This window comes from Ursus americanus, chromosome 23, assembly GCF_024610735.1.
Source record: "Ursus americanus isolate L20-20 chromosome 23, mUrsAme1.1.p, whole genome shotgun sequence".
Classification (NCBI taxonomy): Eukaryota; Metazoa; Chordata; class Mammalia; order Carnivora; family Ursidae; genus Ursus; species Ursus americanus.
In genome coordinates this window covers 21,707,081-21,728,029 of record NC_142149.1, presented here as the reverse complement: position 1 = coordinate 21,728,029, position 20,949 = coordinate 21,707,081, and the positions used below count along the sequence as shown (strand labels likewise).

General features: G+C 38.2%; 1 protein-coding gene across 4 annotated transcripts in view; it reads right to left on the bottom strand.

Annotated features, from left to right (window-relative positions):
- The window catches only part of FBXL20 (F-box and leucine rich repeat protein 20), an 88,267-nt gene that overhangs the window by 22,041 nt on the left and 45,277 nt on the right, over positions 1-20,949 (bottom strand). For all 4 annotated transcript variants that reach the window (XM_045777743.2, XM_045777742.2, XM_045777745.2 and 1 more), the window contains 4 exons: positions 11,604-11,658; positions 8,762-8,836; positions 7,368-7,462; positions 6,829-6,897 (listed from right to left, as the gene is read on the bottom strand). In XM_045777743.2, coding sequence (XP_045633699.1) covers positions 6,829-6,897; positions 7,368-7,462; positions 8,762-8,836; positions 11,604-11,658 — 294 coding nt within the window. The remainder of the gene's footprint in view (positions 1-6,828; positions 6,898-7,367; positions 7,463-8,761; positions 8,837-11,603; positions 11,659-20,949) is intronic.

Below are 20,949 nucleotides of genomic sequence, written 5' to 3'. Positions count from 1 at the left end.
GATGTAATATTACTACCTACTTGTCTTTATGACTTTTTTGAAAAAAGATTTATTTATTTATTTCTGAGAGAGCAAGCGAGCAAGCATGAGTAGGGAGAGGGGCAGGAGAGGGAGAGAGAGAATCCTCAAGCAGACTCCGTTAAGCGCGGAGCCTGACACGGGGCTCTATCCCAGGACCCTGAGATCATGACCTGAGCTGAAATCAAGAGTTGGCCACTTAACCAACTAAGCCTCCCAGGCGCCCCCCCGCCAAGTAATCTCTACCCCCAACATGGGGCTTAAACGCATGATCCCGAGACCAAGAGTTGCGTGCTCCACAAACTAAACCAGCCAGGTACCCCTTTATGAATTTCTTAAAGGTTCTTTTTTTTTTTTTTTTTAAGATTTTATTTATTTCAGAGAGAGAGAGCACAAGTTGGGGGGACAGGCAGAGGAAGAGGGAGAAGCAGACTCTAAGCTGAGCAGGGAGTCTGATGTGGGGCTCGATCCCAGGATCCCAAAATCACAACCCGAGCTGAAGACAGATGCTTAACTGAGCCACCCAGGTGCCCCTAAAGGCTCTTTTTCCACAGTGGTCATGTTCTCGGTTTAATTTTTTTAACTTACGATAGAAAATTTCAAATACACGTAAGAGTGAGTAACAGAGAATGCACAAGTACCATCATTACACTTTGACATTAATATTCTACTTGTATTTCATCTATTTCCCTCTGTTTTTGTTCCAGTATTTTAAAGAAAATCCCAGATATATTATTTCACCTATAAATATTTCAAGACATATTTCTAATAGATAAGGACTTCGATTCCTTAATATCTGATAACCCATCTGTGTTCAAGTTTCCCCAATTGTCTTATAAATGCCTTTGTCAAGTTGATTTGTTCAAACAGGATCCAAAAGCCATACATTCTATTTGGCTGATATGTGTCTTAGGTCTTTGTGTGGACCCGTTTCCATTTCTTCTGGGTAGATGCCTAGGATTAGCATTGTTAGGTCCTACACTATGTTTATGTTTGACTTTTTAAGAAACTACTGAACTGCTTTCCAAAGTGGCTGTACTAGTTTACGTTCCCACCAGCAATGCATGAAAGTCTCTGTTTCTCTACATTCTTGCCAATACTTGGCACTCTTGTTTTGATTATAGCCATGCTGGACGGTAATCCTACTGTGATTTTATTCTGCAATTCTGTAATGAACACCCTTTCTTGTACTTATTAGCCATTCATCTCTTTCCTTGGTGAAATATCTAAGTGTTTAGCCCAATTTTTAATTGGATTACCTTATTATTGATTTTAAGAGTTCTCTATATACTCTTAATGCAAGTCTTTAATTTCTTTCACTAATGTTTTATCATTTTCAGGTACTTCTTTTAGAATTATGTCATCTGAGAATAAAGACAGTTCTACTTCTCTCCTGTAGGTATGTCCCCCACCCCTTTTTGCTTATTGCATTTGGCTAGAATCTCCAACAGAATGTTGATAGAAGTGGTAACACTTACGCCCTCACCTTGCTCCTGATCTTAGGGTAAAGGATTTAGTCTTTCATCCATAAGTATGATGTTAGCAGTAGGTTTTTCATAGATGCTTCTGATCAGATTGAGTGAACAATCTCCCTCCTATTTCTAGTTTGTTGAGAACTTTTTCTTATTATGAATGGGTGTTGGATTTTGTCACGGGTTTTTTCTGTATCTGATGATGTATTGATGATCTACTGTTATTTAACAAATTACCCCAAAACTGAGCAGCTTAAAACAACAAATATTACTCTCGCACGGTTTTGTGGGACAGGAACACAGGCACAGGCAACTTCAGCGGGGTGCCTCTACTCAGGATCCCTCCCAAGGCTGTAATCAAGGTACTGGACACAGCTGCATTCATCTCAAAGGTTAACTGGGTGCAAATTCCCTTCCAAGCTTATGTAGGTGGCTGCTGGCAGGCCTCAGAAGATCCAATTCCAAGCTTACTCATTTGGTTTTTGGTAGGTGTCAGGTCCTTGCGGGCTGTTGGCCAGCCCGCAGTTCCTTGCCACATGGACCTATTCACAGAACTACTCACAACAGGACAGCTTGCTCCCCCCAGAGCCAGAGCCCGGAGGGAAAGCAGAGCAAGATAAAATCACAGTCTTTTGGTAACCTAATCTCCAAAGTGACATCCAATCTCTTTTGCAGTATTCTATTGTTAGAAATGAGTCACTAGGTCCAGTGTTCAAGGGAAAAGATTACACAAGGGTGTGAGTACTAGGAGGTAGGGGTTACTTGGGGGCCATTTTAGAGGCCACCAATCGCACTGAGATGATCATGTGGTTTTTGTCCTTTATTCCAGGCGGCAATAAATCTTAACAGCTGCCTATTTTTATATGGCTCCCAAGTCAAGAATGGTTTTCATGTTTTTAAATGGTTGGGAAAAAAATTTTTTTTAAAGATATAGCTTGCAACATGTGAAAATCATATGAAATTCAAATCTCATTGCCCAGAAACAAAGTTTTATTGGAGCAGTTCTGCCTGTTTATGTATAGGCTATGGCTGCCTTTGGAAAACACTGGCAGGGTTGAGCAGCTGTGACAGATAACTACATGGCCAGTGAAGTCCTAAAAATATTTACTTTTCTGGCCCCGTACAGAAAGTCTGCTGACTTCTACTTTATCCTACTAATTATTATGAGATATTATATTAACTGATTTTCAGATATTAAGCCACACTTGTATTTCTGGGATAAATCCCACTTGGTTATGATCCAAAATCCTTTCATATGTTGCTGGATTCAGTTTGCTAACACTTTGTCAAGTATTTTTGCAGCTCTGTTTCTAAGGGATCACAATCAGTAGATTACCTTTTACTGTGATGTCTTCGGTAGCAGAAAAACACTGGCCTCATAGAATGAGTTATAAAGTACTTATTCCATTTTATGAACCAGTTTGAAGATTAGTATTCTCTCTTCTTTAAATATTTGATGGGATTCAGCATGTGGACCTGGGGTTTTCTTTATGGGATGCTTTTGAATTATTCACTGAACTTAGTTGTTATACATCTATTCAGATTGTCTTTTTTTTTTTTTTTTAAGTCTAATTTGGTAATTCTCTGCCTTCCCAGGTTTTTGTCCATTTCATCTAGATTGTCTAATTTGTTAGTATAAAATCATTTATGATATTTCCTGATAATCCCTTTAATCTCTGTCTTTTGGGTAAAGTATTTAGTCCTTCATTCCTGCTTTTGATAATTTATGTCTTTTATTTTTAGTCTGGGCTTGTCATTTTTTTTCCCAAAAAACTTGCTTTTGGTTTCATTACTGTTTTCCTGTTTCCTATTTTATTGATATTCAACGTAATCTTTTTTTTAAAGTAATCTTCTCACCCAAAATGGAACTCGAACTCACCACCAGGAGGTCAAGGGTCACATGCTCTACACACTTAGCCAGTCAGGCACTCCCTAGATCCTTGATTTTAAACCTTTCTTTTTTTTTTTTTAAGATTTTATTTATTTATTTGACAGAGAGAGACAGCCAGCGAGAGAGGGAACACAAGCAGGGGGAGTGGGAGAGGAAGAAGCAGGCTCCCAGCAGAGGAGCCTGATGCGGGGCTTGATCCCAGAACACCGGGATCACAACCTGAGCTGAAGGCAGATGCTTAACGACTGAGCCACCCAGGCGCCCCTAAAATATTACGTTTCTAAAGTCAGTAGAACAAGGAAAAAATCTGAACTGACCAGTGGTTATTTGATGATTTTAAGATAGTAAGTTGTTGTTGTTGTTGTTGTTTTATAAGAGTAATAAACTTAACGTGCTTATGTTAAAAGCTTTTACCTTTTAGAAATATATACTTACAGGTTAAATAATATGATGTCTAGGACTTTTTTCAAAATAAGAAAAATTTGGGGATATAAACAAGACTGGCCCTAAAGTGATTAATTCCTCAATTATCAATTTCAAGCTGGTGATGGGTTCATTATACTATTTTGTCTACCTTGGTATATATTTAAAACTTTTTGTAAGAAATCAAAAGTCAGTAGAAGTTACTTCTCTCTGTGTGGTTATAGCTCCAACTTGAAATGATTGGGTTCACATGTTTTATTTTGTTCTCAATTTTTAGGGACTGCTTTGATTTCTTTTTTACTTAATTCATATTTTAATTATGTAAAACATTTACATAGCTAGCTATTAGAGTAAAACTATAGAACATGATACTTCAGAGTCTCCCTTTCATCCCTGTGTTTTCTCTCACCCATAAATCACCATTTTGATTATTATCTTCCCACTGTTTCTTTTTAAAAATATAAAGAGCAGTAATTATTTATATTGTCTCCAGGCCCTACAAAAGTATCTTTTTTTAAAAGATTTTATTTACTTATTTATTTGAGAGAGAGAGCCCACGTCCAAGTGTGCACGTGAGCTGCGGGGGGAGGGGAGCAGAGGGAGAGGGAGAAGCAGACTCCCCACTGAGCAGAGAGCCCGATATAGGGCTCGATCCCAGGACCCCAAGATCATAACCTGAGCCAAAGGTAGACACTTAATCTACTGAGCCACCCTGGCACCCCTACAAAAAGTTATCTTGCACAAACTCCTTTGCAGTTTGCTTTCGTAACAGTATGTCCTGGAGATCACTGAAGAATACTATATATCTCCTCATTTATTTTATTTAACAGTCCTCTACGGAATGACATTTGGATCGTTTCCCGTCTTTTGCTATTAAAAATACTGCAGTATTGGGGCGCCTGGGTGGCACAGCGGTTAAGCGTCTGCCTTCAGCTCAGGGCGTGATCCCGGTGTTCCGGGATCGAGCCCCACATCAGGCTCTTCCGCTATGAGCCTGCTTCTTCCTCTCCCACTCCCCCTGCTTGGTGTTCCCTCTCTCGCTGGCTGTCTCTATCTCTGTCAAATAAATAAATAAACTCTTAAAAAAAAAAAAAGAATGCTTTAAAAAAAAATACTGGAGTATTTGTTATTACAAACAGTAAAAATCAATAGCCTTGTACATAAATTATACTACATTTTTGTCAGTTTATCTTTGGCATATAGGATAGATTCCTAGAAAAAAGTGTAAACTGTATGTCACTTTTCTAGATACCAAACTGGTCAAATTCTTAATCTCTATAACATTAAGTATTCAAAAGAAAAAAATAAACAGGTAATTAAATGTAGGCTATTGGTATAAAGTCATGGTTAGGGAGGGGTTAGATTTATTTCTCATGTTAAAGGGTCAAGTCAATCTACAGAAATAATATTTGTTTATTATTGCAGGTATTCTTGTATTCTACCATAGTAGAATTAATAACCATAGTTCTTGTCTTACAGACACTTTCTTGTATTGAAAGTTAACAATGTTGTAGGGGCGCCTGGGTGGCACAGCGGTTAAGCGTCTGCCTTCGGCTCAGGGCGTGATCCCAGCGTTCTGGGATCGAGCCCCACGTCAGGCTCCTCCGCTATGAGCCTGCTTCTTCCTCTTCCACTCCCCCTGCTTGTGTTCCCTCTCTCGCTGGCTGTCTCTATCTCTGTCGAATAAATAAATAAAATCTTTAAAAAAAAAATAAAAGTTAACAATGTTGTGACGTCAAAGAATGAAAGGAATGAAGTAAACTGTACCCTGTGTCTGGAGTGTCTTCTACTTTTCCTTCAGTAAAGCAATTCTGAAGACCCCATCTCCTTCACGAAGCCTTTTTGAACAGGAACGTTCACTGAATAATCCTGGCCCCACCCTGCATAAACATGCTTCCTCAACGGCTTCATTTTACTTCACAATAGGAAATAATTTCCCTATGTAATTTTAAACGTTATTTGGTACCTATTATTACCAATCGATACCCTGGAACTGAACTTTTTTTGAGGGGGTACCGAATGTTTTTTATGTCTACCTTCCATGTCTATTATGTCTGTGAGAGTAAGATCTCAAGGATGAAGGATTACTTTATTTCACTTATATTGTAACTGACACAGACACAGTACATTTAAAGGGTCATTTAATAAATGCTCTCTATATAATAAGTCGTTTAGTTATGTAAGACTTTTTTATAGAATTATCTATTTACCATGTTTTTTTTGTTTTGTTTTTTAAGATTTTGTTTATTTATTTGAGACAGTGAGAGTGCACGGGCAGGGAGGAGGGGCAGAGGGAGAAGCAGACACGCCACTGAGCACAGAGCCCAACAACGGGGGTAGAGAAGTGGGGGGTAGGGGTGGTGGTGCCTCGATCCCAGGACGCTGAGATCAGATTGGAGGCAAAGTCAATGCTCAAATGACTGAGCCACCCAGGCACCTGTGTTTACCCTGTCTTTTGAATGAAAGTACTAGTATCCTCTTGAAATATAAGTAGCCCTAGTAATTTATATTATTAATATCCCTACTGCATACCCATGGTCTATAATTTTTAAGTTTCACTTTAAAATATCAAGATAGAATTTGGGCCAGATTCCAAAACAAGTTTCTCATGCCATTTCTTTTTTTTTTTTTTTTTTTATAGACTCGCTTCTCAGTCTTTGATTTTTTTTTTTTTTTAAGATTTTATTTATTTATTTGACACAGAGAGAGAGCCAGCAAGAGAGGGAACACAAGCAAGGGGAGTGGAGAGAGAGAAGCACGTTTCCTGCCAAGCAGGGAGCCCGATGTGGGGCTCGATCCCAGGACCCTGGGATCATGACCTGAGCCGAAGGCAGATGCTTAATGGCTGAGCCACCCAGGCACCCCGCCATTTCTATTTTAATGTTGTTTTCTCCTTTTAATATTATCTTTCCTCTGTAAGACCAAAATGAAATTTACTAAATATCTTTAATAGCCCATATTTAAAGCTAGTATAGGCAAGACACAGGGGCTATGACTCAGACCCTTCTAAAACAAAATACTTACGCATCTGTTGTCTTTGTACATCCATTTAGATTCAGTACTTCAATGTTCCTACAATTTTGTGCAAAGGTCCTTTACAGGAAAGAAAATTAAAGGTTTGAAAAGAAATGGGCACAATTCTAGGCATTACAAAAAATAATAAAAGATATTATTATTGATAATATTGGATATTTGTACAAAACCAGCTCACATTTACAAATAAATTCATTTTCAACCACGAACTTTTAAACGTTGATCTCTCTGTCAACCAGCGTTAAGATTACCCTAACTCTGAGTAGACAAATTAAAAAAAAATTTACTCAAGGCTCCAAAAGAGCCATTTATGATATGAGGATCGGGCTTTTGGTGGGGAGTACTTATTCTTGTTTTATTCTCAAAACCATACATCCCAGTACTGGATATTTTTATGTTATAAGCAATGTATGTGTGTTTGGGTTCTGAGAGCTTAAGAATATAAAAATTATTTTAGCTTTTTCTGGGTGAGATGATGCTGTTCTTTATTTCAGCCAAGAAGATCAATTAATCAATAGTTATGTTCTTACCTTAATGCATTGTCTCCTACTCCAAGACACCCACGAAGACTTAACTTTCGTAAAAAGCCCCCACATCTTTTTGAAATATTTTCCACTACCCGGCCCTGTAAAAAAGAGACAGGTAAACAAAACAGAAAAATAAGGCACCACATTGCTTTTGAAGAGAACACATCCTCATTTTTAAATAATTTATAAACAAAGAAGAGGCTTCTACTTGTTTTCAAAACTGAATTAATTCAAGAAAGAAATTTCACCTTACTTTGAGAAAGCTTTCCTGGTCAACTCATCTATCTGACACAGGCTTACACCCTGTCTTATTTTGTTCAATTTGTGAGATACTCTGCAGTTGAGGACATGGTGCTCTGTAGGTTCTTGTGCCACTGTATTAATGCAGACGGCCCTCCTGGCTGAACTGCAGCTACTGAAGGACACTGGTTATCTTTATTACTTCTGAATCCTTTCCAAAGTGTTTACTATAGCGCTCTAAATACAGCAGAGACTCGACGGACACTTAACAGAAGCTTGCTGAATGACTTTTGTGGGTCATGTTGCTTTAAACATTTATATCCATGAAGATTAGACAATTGTGAAAAACACAAAAATGTCATACATACAAACAGCATAATGTCAGTGGGTATTATTTTAAAAGCAAGAAAGTTCATGTGAGGCTTTTGAAAAACTTCTTATAAGGATCCTCCACACAAGTTCCCCCGGAACTTAAAATTTTTTAAATCTAAATCTAAACCTCATTTTATCCTTGTAATACGATGAAGAACCTATTGTTTCCACTCTCCTGACAAGAAAACCAGGACCACAGAATTCAGTTTCATGTTAAAATAATTTAAGCTTAAGCCATTATCCTTCTCCGTTTTAGAGATAATAGGCTATACTGAGAGATGGAATATGAGGAAGAAGTGAGAAGAGAAAAAAAAAAATCTCTCCCCAGCAAAAATAATGCATTAAATGACTTTGGCTTTATTCTTTTTTTATTCTCCACAAAAACTGTCTATAGGCTCCCAAAGACCGAATGCTCATCCCAGTTAGAATTTATGCAAATATAATCCCCCGACAAACTGTTAACTCTATTCATTCTTCAATAAGCAAATATAAAAAGACTTCCTTAAAATGAGCAAACACATGTTCACATTTCTACCACAAAAACAAAAATTTTTAGCCTTATTAATACTAAATAATTTAGTATTCCATCAGTAAAATAGTTCTGCTTATTCTCAAAACCTGAGCAAGCTGTTGGGAACATTGCAGGTTCCCAGGAAGTTCAGATGCACTGAAATTAATAGTTTCTCTCTCCAGGGAAAGGAGATTTCTATGGTTTGGGCTAATCTGTTCCATGCTGTAATTACATTCTAACATGAGAAATGGGGCCACACACCACATAATTATACCTCAATATCCCTCTGGAAATCAAACAGGTCAATTCGCTGCCAGTTACTGCCATCCAGAGCCAGAACATTCCAGGCCTGTTTTGAAGAAATGGAGACAAAATGAGCAGAAGCTCAAGGGGGTAGACCAGCAATATTCAAGTTCACAATTCAAACTAATTATTGAAATTGACCAAAAAATTTCTCAGCCCCCCACCATAAACTCTCAAAAGGTCTGCCTTATTGCTGATTCATATTTTATTCAATTAGATTATCTCATAAATGAGTGGATACAGAAACTAGCAGCTGGGGGGGGGGTCGGGAGAGGACAGGTTGTAGTAAGTATCCCAGCCAGAAACTCGTTTCTAACCGGAAGATTTAGTTTCTTTCTTTCTTTTTTTTTTTTTTTTTTTAAGATTTTATTTATTTATTTGACAGAGAGACAGCCAGTGAGAGAGGGAACACAGCAGGGGGAGTGTGAGAGGAAGAAGCAGGCTCCCAGCGGAGGAGCCTGATGTGGGGCTCGATCCCAGAACGCCGGGATCACGCCCTGAGCCGAAGGCAGACGCCTAACGACTGTGCCACCCAGGCGCCCCTGGAAGATTTAGTTTCTAATCTCCAAATGAGATACTTCTGCTAATGAAAAACAAGTCTCTTACTCCATCCTTCAACTAGGAGCAAGATGAGGTGAAACCAAAGAAAGAGTCAAGTACTCTGAATATGGCTATGTTCAATATACATATCTGCTGCCCATAATCAGCTGGTCAGACATGAAACTGATACAGTGACCTGGGACTTAGAAAAGACACTCATTTCTCCATTTACACAACAGAATCTTATTGCCTCCCTCATTACCAATTTGCTCACTGACGCATGTTTTTCAAGGATTGGTCAGCCTTCCTTCTAACTTGAATAAGTGGAAATTTTAAAGCAGTGAACGTTTCAGACTTCTTATACATTTCTTCAATTAAGCTAAAGAGAGGCAAGAATTTCAGCTTTTCAGGATTAGAAAAAATGAGTCCAATAAGACTTAACTTGTTGTGTATCATATTTTAGTAAGAAAGCCTTTAAAAGTTTTCTATATTAAAGTGTAAACAAAAGTCTTAATATTGTTGAGGTATAAACTTAGAATATTATCTCTTACTACAACACATCAAAACGGAGTCAATACTGAGATACTAAAAAGGAAACTGTGGACACACTTCCAAGCCCCAGGGTGTTACACCATCAGCCAGAAATATGTGAGGGGTATGAGGGGAAGTAAAGTTATTACTCTGGAAATCTTTAAGGTTTTTTCCGGAGTTCAATGTTGCTTTTCTTTTTGTGGTCTCATGGTTTCTTAAATGGCTAGCCATGGGAGACAAAAGATAAAACTTCTAAAGACCATATGTTTACTAGATTCTTAGGCTAAATATACTTCTGGTTTGATTTGATATTTCTCATTTCCTTACTTTCTCCAATAAGAAGGAAACATGACAAACTGAGACTAAAATTAGGAATCATAGGTTCCTTTCTAGAGTCTTTAAAAAAAAAAAAAAAACAAACCTAATTCATTAAGTACTTCAAGTACAGAGAACAATAGCATGTACTGATGTACCAATTCTCCAGATTTAATGAAAACTGGTGGTGTGCTTTCCTTTAAGTTAAAACATTGATAGGGAAGAGGAATCTGCAAATGAAAACAATTAAAATTCACTCAAATCAACACCCATGAGATGAGACTGCAACTAAACTAAAAGGTTTAGACATTAGTCTGGGTATTTTTTTCTCAATGATGGCCTCAGCTTCATACGGAGATATTAAGGAAACCCTATTGATTTGTACCAGCCATGTCCACAGCACAAATACAAGGCACAAAAAAGTTGTGAAGAAAAATCATCAAAATACTACTGACTGTTTCCAAAGTAGCTGATACACCGACTGAGTATGGCTTTTGGGATACAGAAATTACATCAAAGTTAGCAAGACACGGTGAATTTCCTATGGCAAGTTTTGTGGGGTTTTTTTGAGGGGAGTAGTGTCGGTTATTTGAAAACCTGTGTGCACCTACAAAGTTAAACACAATATGGTATAACCCTGTTCCATATCCAGCACTTAGGACTGTATCTCGTACACAGTAGTTTGTCAATAAATGTTTACTAAATGAACGAGCCAAAAGCCACTGTCCAGTTTATGAAAAAATGATGACTGCATGTGCTCATTCACTCTAAGTTAATCATTATAGATCTGTATTACAAAAGAGAAAGCAATTTTCCCACAGCACAGAATCTATTCTCTGTATTACTGGCAGCCAATAAGATTATGATGTTTCAGTTTTGTCACAACAATGTCAACCGACAAAAACAGATAATTAAGTGAAATTAAAAACTGACTTTAAGAATGGAATCTGTTTTGCCCTACAATTTTTAAATAAATTAAATTCTAGCTATTATCTTTTGAGGAAGCAATATGGGGAAGTAACATGAGAATTAGCGCCTTGAGCCTTCCGTGTGTGTGGGCGTGTGTGCCTGTGTGTGTGCGCGCATATAAAATGAACTAGAAGAACATAACGAAACACTATTTTATTAACAATTCTGAGTAGAGCCTAACTTTTTGATTTGGATGTTTAATACCTTTTCCTTGAAAATGTTTCCTCTATTTGCATTATACAAATAATTAAGATTCCCAAAAAATTAAAGTTAGAGACAGCACATATTGCAGAATCCCACTGTAGAATTACACGGGTTTGGGAATGCCATGCATGAAATACCATCCTCTGAAATGTAACATACAACTAACATCTGAAGTAAAGGGTTTGCCTACTACAGAGGCTGGTATCCTCAGCATCAGGAAGGGGTACCCTTAAAATCATCTCAACCATTCTTACCCTGGACACCTGAGCACAGCGACACAGAGTAACAACATCCAGAAAAGAAAATATCCTAAAAGAGAGGGAGACAAACTTTATTAGATGATAAAGTACTTTCTCTTGATTTTTACCTACAAATACCTATGTTAATACATGCACGAAAACGGAGAACTTCCTTTGAGCAAACACAAAAAGCAGGAGTAACTTACAACATAACACTGCCCATATAAAACACTGGGGGAGAAAGTAATCTTGAGAATGTATGTGTAAGTACCACACAAGTTCAATTACTTATATCAAGGGATAAAAAAATATTTCTAACTGATACAATTTGTTAAAAGTAAAAAAAACAATTTTCACACTTCTGGTTATCAAAAGAAGACAAGGGAAGGGTAACTTTATAAAGAATTTTACAGTTATGAAGGAAAAAAGATTAATATAATAATACCTAAAAATTAGTAACTATGCTAAATCTCTATATATTTAATTCTAATTTAGGAAATTACAAAACTCATCTAATCACTGTCAGGAAACACTGCCTAGAATTCTTCTCAGTCTTACAGAAGTTAAATATTTATTTTGAAGCATTATTTGAAGTAATTGATTTGCTTACAGTGTGATAACTCTCTACACTATAAGCCACCTGTAAAAACAGGTCAGAGCATCCTGGCAAATAAGTGAATGGGTCACATCTGTTTAAAGCCCTCTTTACTCATGAACACCCTTTAAAGGTCATTGTGATTTGAATAATATGCTAAACTCTTCTGCAAGAGGCAACAAGTGTAATATAGCATGTGTTTCAAAGATTTAAGTAAATTAAAGTTAATTTTGCCTTAAGAATTTTACAAATTCCCTGAGATAACTGGAGATACCCAGAATGTTACAAAAGGGAGGTCAGGAAACATTAATTTGGAGAAGAATGAATGCCAGATTTTTTTCTTTCATAATTACTTTAAGTGTAAAAACCTTCTGAATTAGCTTAAAAGAACAAAATTTTGTTGCTTAGTCATCAGAGACTATCAGTCACATTTTGGAACTTGGAATAAACTCAGTTAACAATTACGTCAGACAAGGGGCGCCTAGGTGAGTCAGTTGGTTAAGCAGCCCACTCCCGATTTTGGCTAAGGTCATGATCTCAGGGTCATGAGACTGAGTCCCACACTGGGCTCCACGCTGGATGTGGAGCCTACTTAAGATTCTCTCTGCTCCCCACCCACTCATATGTTCTCTCTCTAAAAAAAATAAAAGTAAATTAAAATAAAAAACTTTTAAAAATTAATTACATCAGACAAAAAGTAATGTGTTGTGAATATCTAGCTTTTTAAAACCTTTTTGCTATTTGGATAAAATACACATAACATAAAATTTGCCATTTTAATCATTCTTAAGTATATAGTTCAGCGGCATTAAGTACGTTCACACTGTTGTGCAACCATAACCATCACCCATCTCCAAAACTTTTTCATCTTCCAAAACTGAAATGCCACACTTATTAAACAACTCCTCATTCCCCTTTCCCCTAACTCCTGGCAACCACCACTCTACTTCCTCTATGAACTTGGCTACTCTAGGTGCTTCCTATGAGAGGAATCATATGGTATTTGTCCTTCTGTGTTTTTTTCTTAAAGATTTATGGCAGCAGCTCTTTCTGCCCATGGGTCCTGTCCCCATGCTTTAATAAAATCCCCATTTTGGGGAAAAAAAAGAAAGATTTATTTATATGAGAGAGAAAGAGAGTGAGAGAGCAGACGGAGGAGCAGAAGGAGAGGGAGACAGAGAATCTGAAGCAGACTCCACGTTGATTGAGGAACCTGCAGGGCTCGATCTCACCATCCCAAGATCATGAACTGAGCCAGAATCAAGTCAGACACCCAAAAGACTAAGCCATACAGGCGCTCCAGTATTGGTCCTTTTGTAACTGTCTTATTTCACTTAGCATAATGTCTTTAAGGTTCATCGATGTAACATGTCTCAGAATTTCCTTCCTAATGCTGCATAATATTCTGCTGTAGGGCCGCCTGGGTGGCTGTCTGTTAAGCAACCGACTCTCAGTTTTGGCTCAGGTCATGATATCAGGGTCATGGGATGGAGCCCCCCATCCGGCTCCATGCTCAGAGCAAGGCTGTTTGGGATTCTCTCCCTCCCCCTTTGCCCTCACCCAACTCGTGCCCCCTCCCCCATCTCTAAAATATATCTTGGGGCACCCGGGTGGCACAGTCGGTTAAGCAGCCAACTCTGGTTTCAGCTCAGGTGGTGATCTTGGGTCGTGGGATCGAGCCCCACCTCAGGCTCCAAGTTAGGTGGAGGGTCCGCTTGAGATTCTCTCTCCCTCTGCACCCCTCATGCTCTCTCTCCAAAAGAAATAAACAAATCTTTAAAATAAATAAAATCTTCAAAAAAATATTCCACTGTATGTGTATATCACATTTTGTACATCCGTCCATACAGGGAAAGGCTGGATGCCTTTCTTGTTCCCTTGAGGTGGCCCTGCTACCATCCTGATGACTGTTTTTTATAGAATAAATCTCCCATCTTCAATACAGATTACTAACCACTCACAATATAGATATCCCCAACTTAGGCACCTCAATTCCTAAAACAGTAAGTTTTTCTAATGCAACAAACATTCCTGAATTGCTGAAATGCCCCTGCCTTTTCCTGTCTTCTGCTATATGGCACCTTTAAGTAGAATATCATAATCTAAAGATCCTGTTTCTGCAAAGTCATCACTAATCCCTGAGCAATTTATATAGATACAGTGTATTATACCTGGGGGGGGGACACACAGGTGAGCAGCTTTACAGGTAACGATCCTAGTTCGACTATAGTAACCTTTTCTCCACAAAAGGAAGCACTATAGGCAGACATGAAACATTAGGCTAGAGGCCAAATGCAGACCCGGGAGACTCTTGGAAGCACATACCTCAGCAATCCTCATTCCATTCTTGGAATGTACTGACTGGGGTTCTGAATATCAAGATCCCAAATGAGTTAGGTTTTCACCTGGATTTTGACATTACAGTACATTAAAAAGAAAGAGGGAAGACAAATATAGCCACTGTGCTCCTGTATTCAATTCATGTAAAAAGAGCCTGGTCTTTCCAGTCCTGATTTGGCTCCCTAGTTAGAGGAATGATAAGCCTCAGTGCTTAAGTCCTTTCTACCACTCCATACTAAGTCCAACTACATGTCTGCTATTGTTTTGTAAACTCTGATTTCTACTTATTTTACATACTTGACAGGGGAGGTAATTATCTTTAGAAACCCAAATACAAGAACTGATGGGCTAGGCTTCCAGGGTTTTAGCCAGAGAGATGTTTTTTTGTTGGGGTGGGGGGCTCACGATGAGCATTTATTCTTCCAAATATCATAAAGTTAACTTAAATTTTTTAAAAAAATCAGTACATGTATAAATATATATCTACAACATCTACAGAATAAGGCAGCATAATAAACTACATTATACTGAGCACCTTCCTGCTTTTCACAATCTTCAGGGTAAGTACCTTAGATCGTGTCCACAGTGGTCCTTTTCTCCACACTTTAACCCTTTACATAATTCCTCCTGAGATACCTATGTCCATAACCAGAATGGTTAAGTGATGCGTGATAACAACACTTACTGTGGTAGGCATTTCATAATGTAAGCAATTGTCAAATCACTATGTTGTACTTTTTTCTTTTTTCAAAGGCGTCTCCAGGTCCAACGTGGGGCTCCAACTCTTGACCCTGAGATCAAGATTTGCATGCTCTACCAACTGAGCCAGCCAGGGGCCCTTCCCTGACAATCAGAATGGTTAAAATCAAAGAGATAAGAAAACTGAAATGGAATGAAGGGTCTGCTAGTGTCTAAGGATCCTCTTGATTGCTTCAATAAAAGTCTTTCCCCATCTCTTATCAACAGACTGCTGAAAAACTGGACTGGCTTTAGGTTGCCCAGGTTTAAGCAAAGTAGACCTTGCCTTCCCTACCCTTGATAAAGAATACCAGGAAGCAAAAAGATGCTAAGACATCATGTGGAAGAAAACAGGGTCTAATTATACATAAAACTCACTGCTATACAAAAAAAGAAAAAAAACAAACAAACCCTGGAGGAGAACATGGGGGCTGGCTGTTAAAATCAATAGTGAAAGTAGATTTTGGGATATGGTTACCTATAGTATGGTTCTCTGAAAAGGATTTATTCCCAACTTCCTTTGGCTTCGAAGTCTTATGACAGATATCCCAAACCCTCCTGAGCAACACCTCCTAATATAATTCTATTTAAAAAGTTAAAAAACGGGGCGCCTGTGTGGCTCAGTCGGTTAAGCATCTGCCTTCAGCTAGGTCATGATCCCAAGGGTCTGGGATGGAGTCCCAAGTCGAGTTGGGCTCCCTGCTCAACGGGGAGCCTGCTTCTCCCTCTCCCTCTGCCATTCCCCCATCTTGTGCTCTCAGGCTATATCTGTCAAATAAGTAAATAAAATTTAAAAATAATAAACAGGTAAAAAGCATAGGGGCACCTGGGTGACTCCGTTAAGTGTACGACTCTTGATTTCGGCTTAGGTCTTAATCTCAGGGTTCTGAGACTGAGCCCCATGTCGAGCTCTGCACTGGGCATGGAGCCTGCTTAAGATTTCTCTCTCCCTTTTGCACTCTTCCCTCTCTTAAAAAAAAAAGCTAAAAAGCACAGAGTGGTCCTGGAGAGGTTAAGACAGGATAATTCCATTCATATAATGGGGATATGTATAGGTACAATTTTTTTGGAGAATAATTTGACAGTGTCCATTAAAATAAAAGATATACGTATTACAACCTGCAGAAGCAAAAGCGGGAGTAAAAATGGTTTACAGAATGTTCATGGCAGCATTACTGAAATAATGAAAAGTTAGAAACAATCTTGATATATGTAAATAAAAATGCTTAAATACGGTACATTCGATTGATGAACTAGTCCACGTAGCTGTCTTTTAAAAGAATGAGGTAGAGCTGCATGAACTGACCTAAAAAGAGGTCAATGATTATTAAATGACAGAAACAAAAACAAGTTGTGGGAGAGTATTTATATCATGTTTTCATTTTTAAAAAATATAAAATATGAATACATGAAGACATGCATTTATATATTGCAAATATATCTAGATATAAGTGGATACATCTGCTACCTTTGGAGGGGAGAATGGGTTTTTCTGTGGGGAGGGGGGGAGGGGTGGACACTGAAAGAGCAGGGATTAAGGAAACCAGTTGTTTACTCCTTTGTATTTCTCAAAGTGTTGGGCTAATGAGTAATTTATATATTATTTGTTAAAAAAATTTTTAAAGGCACTAGATGAAGATCTTTGGCCATATGACATGTTAAGGACTGCTCTGAATTTTGGGTTCTTTTTTTTTTTTTTAAGATTTTATTTATTTGAGAGAGAGAGAGCATGTGAGAGCATGAGAGATCACAAGCAGGGGGAGCAGCAGAGGAGAGGGAGAAGCAGACTCTCCACTGAGCAGGGAGCCCAATGTGGGGCTCGATCCTAGGACCCTGAGATCATGACCCGAGCCAAAGGTAGACACTTAACAAACTGAACCACCCAGGAGCCCCTGAATTTACGGTTCTGAAACTTGCCTGCTGACAGAAACTACACCACATTTTCAAAAAAAAAAGAATTTTGAAATGCAAAAAAAAAAAAAAATCAAAATTGGAAGCTTCTTATTCCTCACAAGAGACTATCAGTTTGCAGGAACTGTTCATTAAAACTGTATGCTAATGTCTTTATTATCAAACCAGAGACACAGGTTTACTAGGTCCCTGTTTTTGTTTTTTTTTTTTTAAGATTTATTTATTTATTTATTTGACAGAGATAGAGACAGCCAGTGAGAGAGGGAACACAAGCAGGGGGAGTGGGAGAGGAAGAAGCAGGCTCACAGCGGAAGAGCCTGATATGGGGCTCGATCCCACAACGCCGGGATCACACCCTGAGCCGAAGGCAGACGCTTAACTGCTGTGCCACCCAGGCGCCCCTAGGCCCCTGTTTTAAGTGAGAGGACTTCAGGTATAATTATAACATTATGGTTATTATCCATCATCTCGTGGACAAATCTGCTAAAAGCAATGTATGTTACCTGTAGCTATCACGGACAAGAAGAGCTTTGACTGTTTAGACAAGAATCTGTTACAGATTAAATTATAAGAGCTCTCTATACATACTTGGTTATTAATGTGAACATAAAGACCACATCTTGCATATTAGAAGTGAATCAGAGTTGGCAGACATAACCACCATGAGATCAGATCATCTTCAGCATCTTAAAATTAGGGCTGTGCTTTTGGCTCCTTTTTAACCCGAATCTCAATGCAGAACTGCTCCTAAATAAACCAGATGCATACCCCTGGCCACAAAGAATAGAAAAATAAGTATCCTGGGTGTTTTTAAATGATCTTATTGTTACAGATCTGGAGAGTACACATCAGACAGCTGGTCTTCTAGCCAGCTACTTACAGTTAACTAACCAAGATTATACTGATCAGAAATTATGCAAACCTAATCTACTCATATCTGGTAATCCCATGTATCACACTAAATCATTTAGTTTCTCAGGTGTACAAGTAACAACTACTTAAATTATTAACTAGACCGAGTTGACAGGGAAGTTCTGTCTAAATGAAAAGCTCTATAGGAATGTTAATGTGGTTTTGTGTGTGTGTGTGAGACTACGTTGAGCAACGGGCAATATCACCTTTTATGAACACTTTCTAGACAAATATCATCTTAGCTATGCTCTGTGGTACAGAATGAGCACTTCATTAACCATTTATTTTATTTTATTTTTTTAAAGATTTATTTATTTATTAGACAGAGAGAGACAGCCAGCGAGAGAAGGAACACAAGAAGGGGGAGTGGGAGAGGAAGAAGCAGGCTCCTAGCGGAGAAGCCTGATGTGGGGCTCGATCCCACAACGCCAGGATCACACCCTGAGCCGAAGGCAGACGCTTAACCGCTGTGCCACCCAGGCGCCCCTCATTAACCATTTATTAACACGCTGGGAACAGTTTATAATTTTCTCTTGAGGAAATAAAACTCAATGCAAAAGTAGGGTAGTGCTTTATCTGGGTGAAGTAATGGTTAGGCCCTTTATTTCCCATCAAAGGATGACAAATCTACTTGTTCACCTGGTTTGAAGTACAGGAATCAGTCATCAGTCCACAACTAAGGATATTTTGACTCCAGGACCTGGAAAGAAATATAATCCTTGCACTACCCTAATCTTAAGAAAATCCCAGCTAAGATAAATGAGATTTATAGAAGACTGAAGGACATTCATGATTCCTTAAAGTATGCTATATTCTATCTGTGGCAGGCACTGTAATTGACTCTCCAACATCCACTTCAGCCCAGTTAGTGTCTAAACCTGTCACAGTGATTGGTTCAGGCCTAAGCCAATTTGGGCTAATGAGATCTGAGAAGAGGCTTTATTGGAGCATAAATGGCCACGTATCTCTCCCCTCAGAGTGAACAAAAACACATGCTGATCCAATATTTGCTGGCATCCATCCCGTGCCCATGAAGAAAAGGGCTTTTAGGACCAAGCTGATGCTGTTTCTAGCAGAACAGACAGAAAATTGCTGATGACATTGTGGATCCCCTAAATCAATTAACCGTGGGATGCAGGCAGCCTGATCTTTGTATTTCCTTTTGTATGAAACAACCTCCCTTACTGTTTAAGCCTATCTCAGAGTTTCTATTACTTGCAGCCAAAAGCAACCTTGGATCAACTGGACTGTCAGAAGCATGCATTCATTTTTACGTGTTATTATTTTGTTTTTAACTATTACAAAGGTGCTACAAGACGTGACCATATGAAATCTGTGACAGAATCTGCTACAGAACTTTATCGACAAAGTGTAAGTAGACTCTCATTTGAGAAATTTCTCTTAGAAAGTAGTGCTAGAAAGAGCTGACTTTATGGTATAATATATATATTTCTTCTTTGCTGTTAAGAATATTATTTCATTTATGCTACCAAGAAATTTAAAGCTAAATGTGAGACCCATCTATAGCAACTGTGTAAGTTCTTACAAGGGTACATGCATTTCCTTTATGGCTTTGGTTTTCTACTTTAAAAAGTATTTGACATGGTCCTCATAGTTTATTTGTATTTATTATTCTTGCTCTTGATCCAAGCCATCTCAAGTACTCTGGAGACAAATTAAATTAATAAATAAAAATAAAATGGAATCCAGAGTTTATAGCTGACATACTGATTTACACATATACTAGATTAAGATATGCATGAAATATTGCTAACTCATAAGACTTCAACTACCTTAATATAGAACATTTACACCAAGAGAGAATGTACAAGAGTACAATTATCTGGACATACTGCTAAACCTCAACATCTGCCATACACAGCTCTTTTCTAAAGTTCTTACCACATCAACCAGCAGGTAATGACATCAAGTTGGTGTCTGACTGAGGCTGGTTGGAAACCTGACCTAAAGGCTGCCAATCTAGAGGATACCCACTAGGCTATATGATGTTTTGGCCCCAAAGCTCTTCATTTCAGTGTCTGAGAGGCCTTGTATTTCTTCCTATTTTCTTTATTTCCCATGGGTACTAGTAAATCCAAAAAGAGCTAAATGTATACAATTTCTTACTCTATCATGTATATGTATGTGTGTGTGTGTATATATATATATATATATATATATATATATATATATATATATATATATTTAAGATTTTATTTACTTATTTGACACAGAGAGAGAGACAGCGAGACAGGGAACACAAGCAGGGGGAGAGGGAGAGGGAGAGGGAGAGGGAGAAGCAGCCTTCCCACCTAGCACAGAGCCCGATGTGGGGCTTGATCCCAATCATGACCTGAGCCGAAGGCAGATGCTTAACGACTGAGCCATCTAAGTGCCCTTGCATTTTTTATTTTAAATTAATTAATACATAAAAATTTACTTATAATTGTATATTTTACTACAACTGTATTATTGAAAAAATTATTATAAATTAAAAATATATACAAATTATATATATATATATATATATGAAGGAATTCACATTCCATGTTTATTCTTTTTTTTTTTTTTTTAAGATTTTATTTATTTGACAGAGATAGAGACAGCCAGCGAGAGAGGGAACACAAGCAGGGGAAGTGGGAGAGGAAGAAGCAGGCTCCCAGCCGAGGAGCCTGATGTGGGGCTCGATCCCAGAACGCTGGCATCACGCCCTGAGCCGAAGGCAGACGCTCAACCGCTGTGCCACCCAGGCGCCCCCCATGTTTATTCTTTTAAAGTACACAATTCAGTAATTTTTAGTATATTCACAATGTTGTGCAGCCATAATCATTAATTTCAGAACATTCCATCACTCCCAAAAGAAAT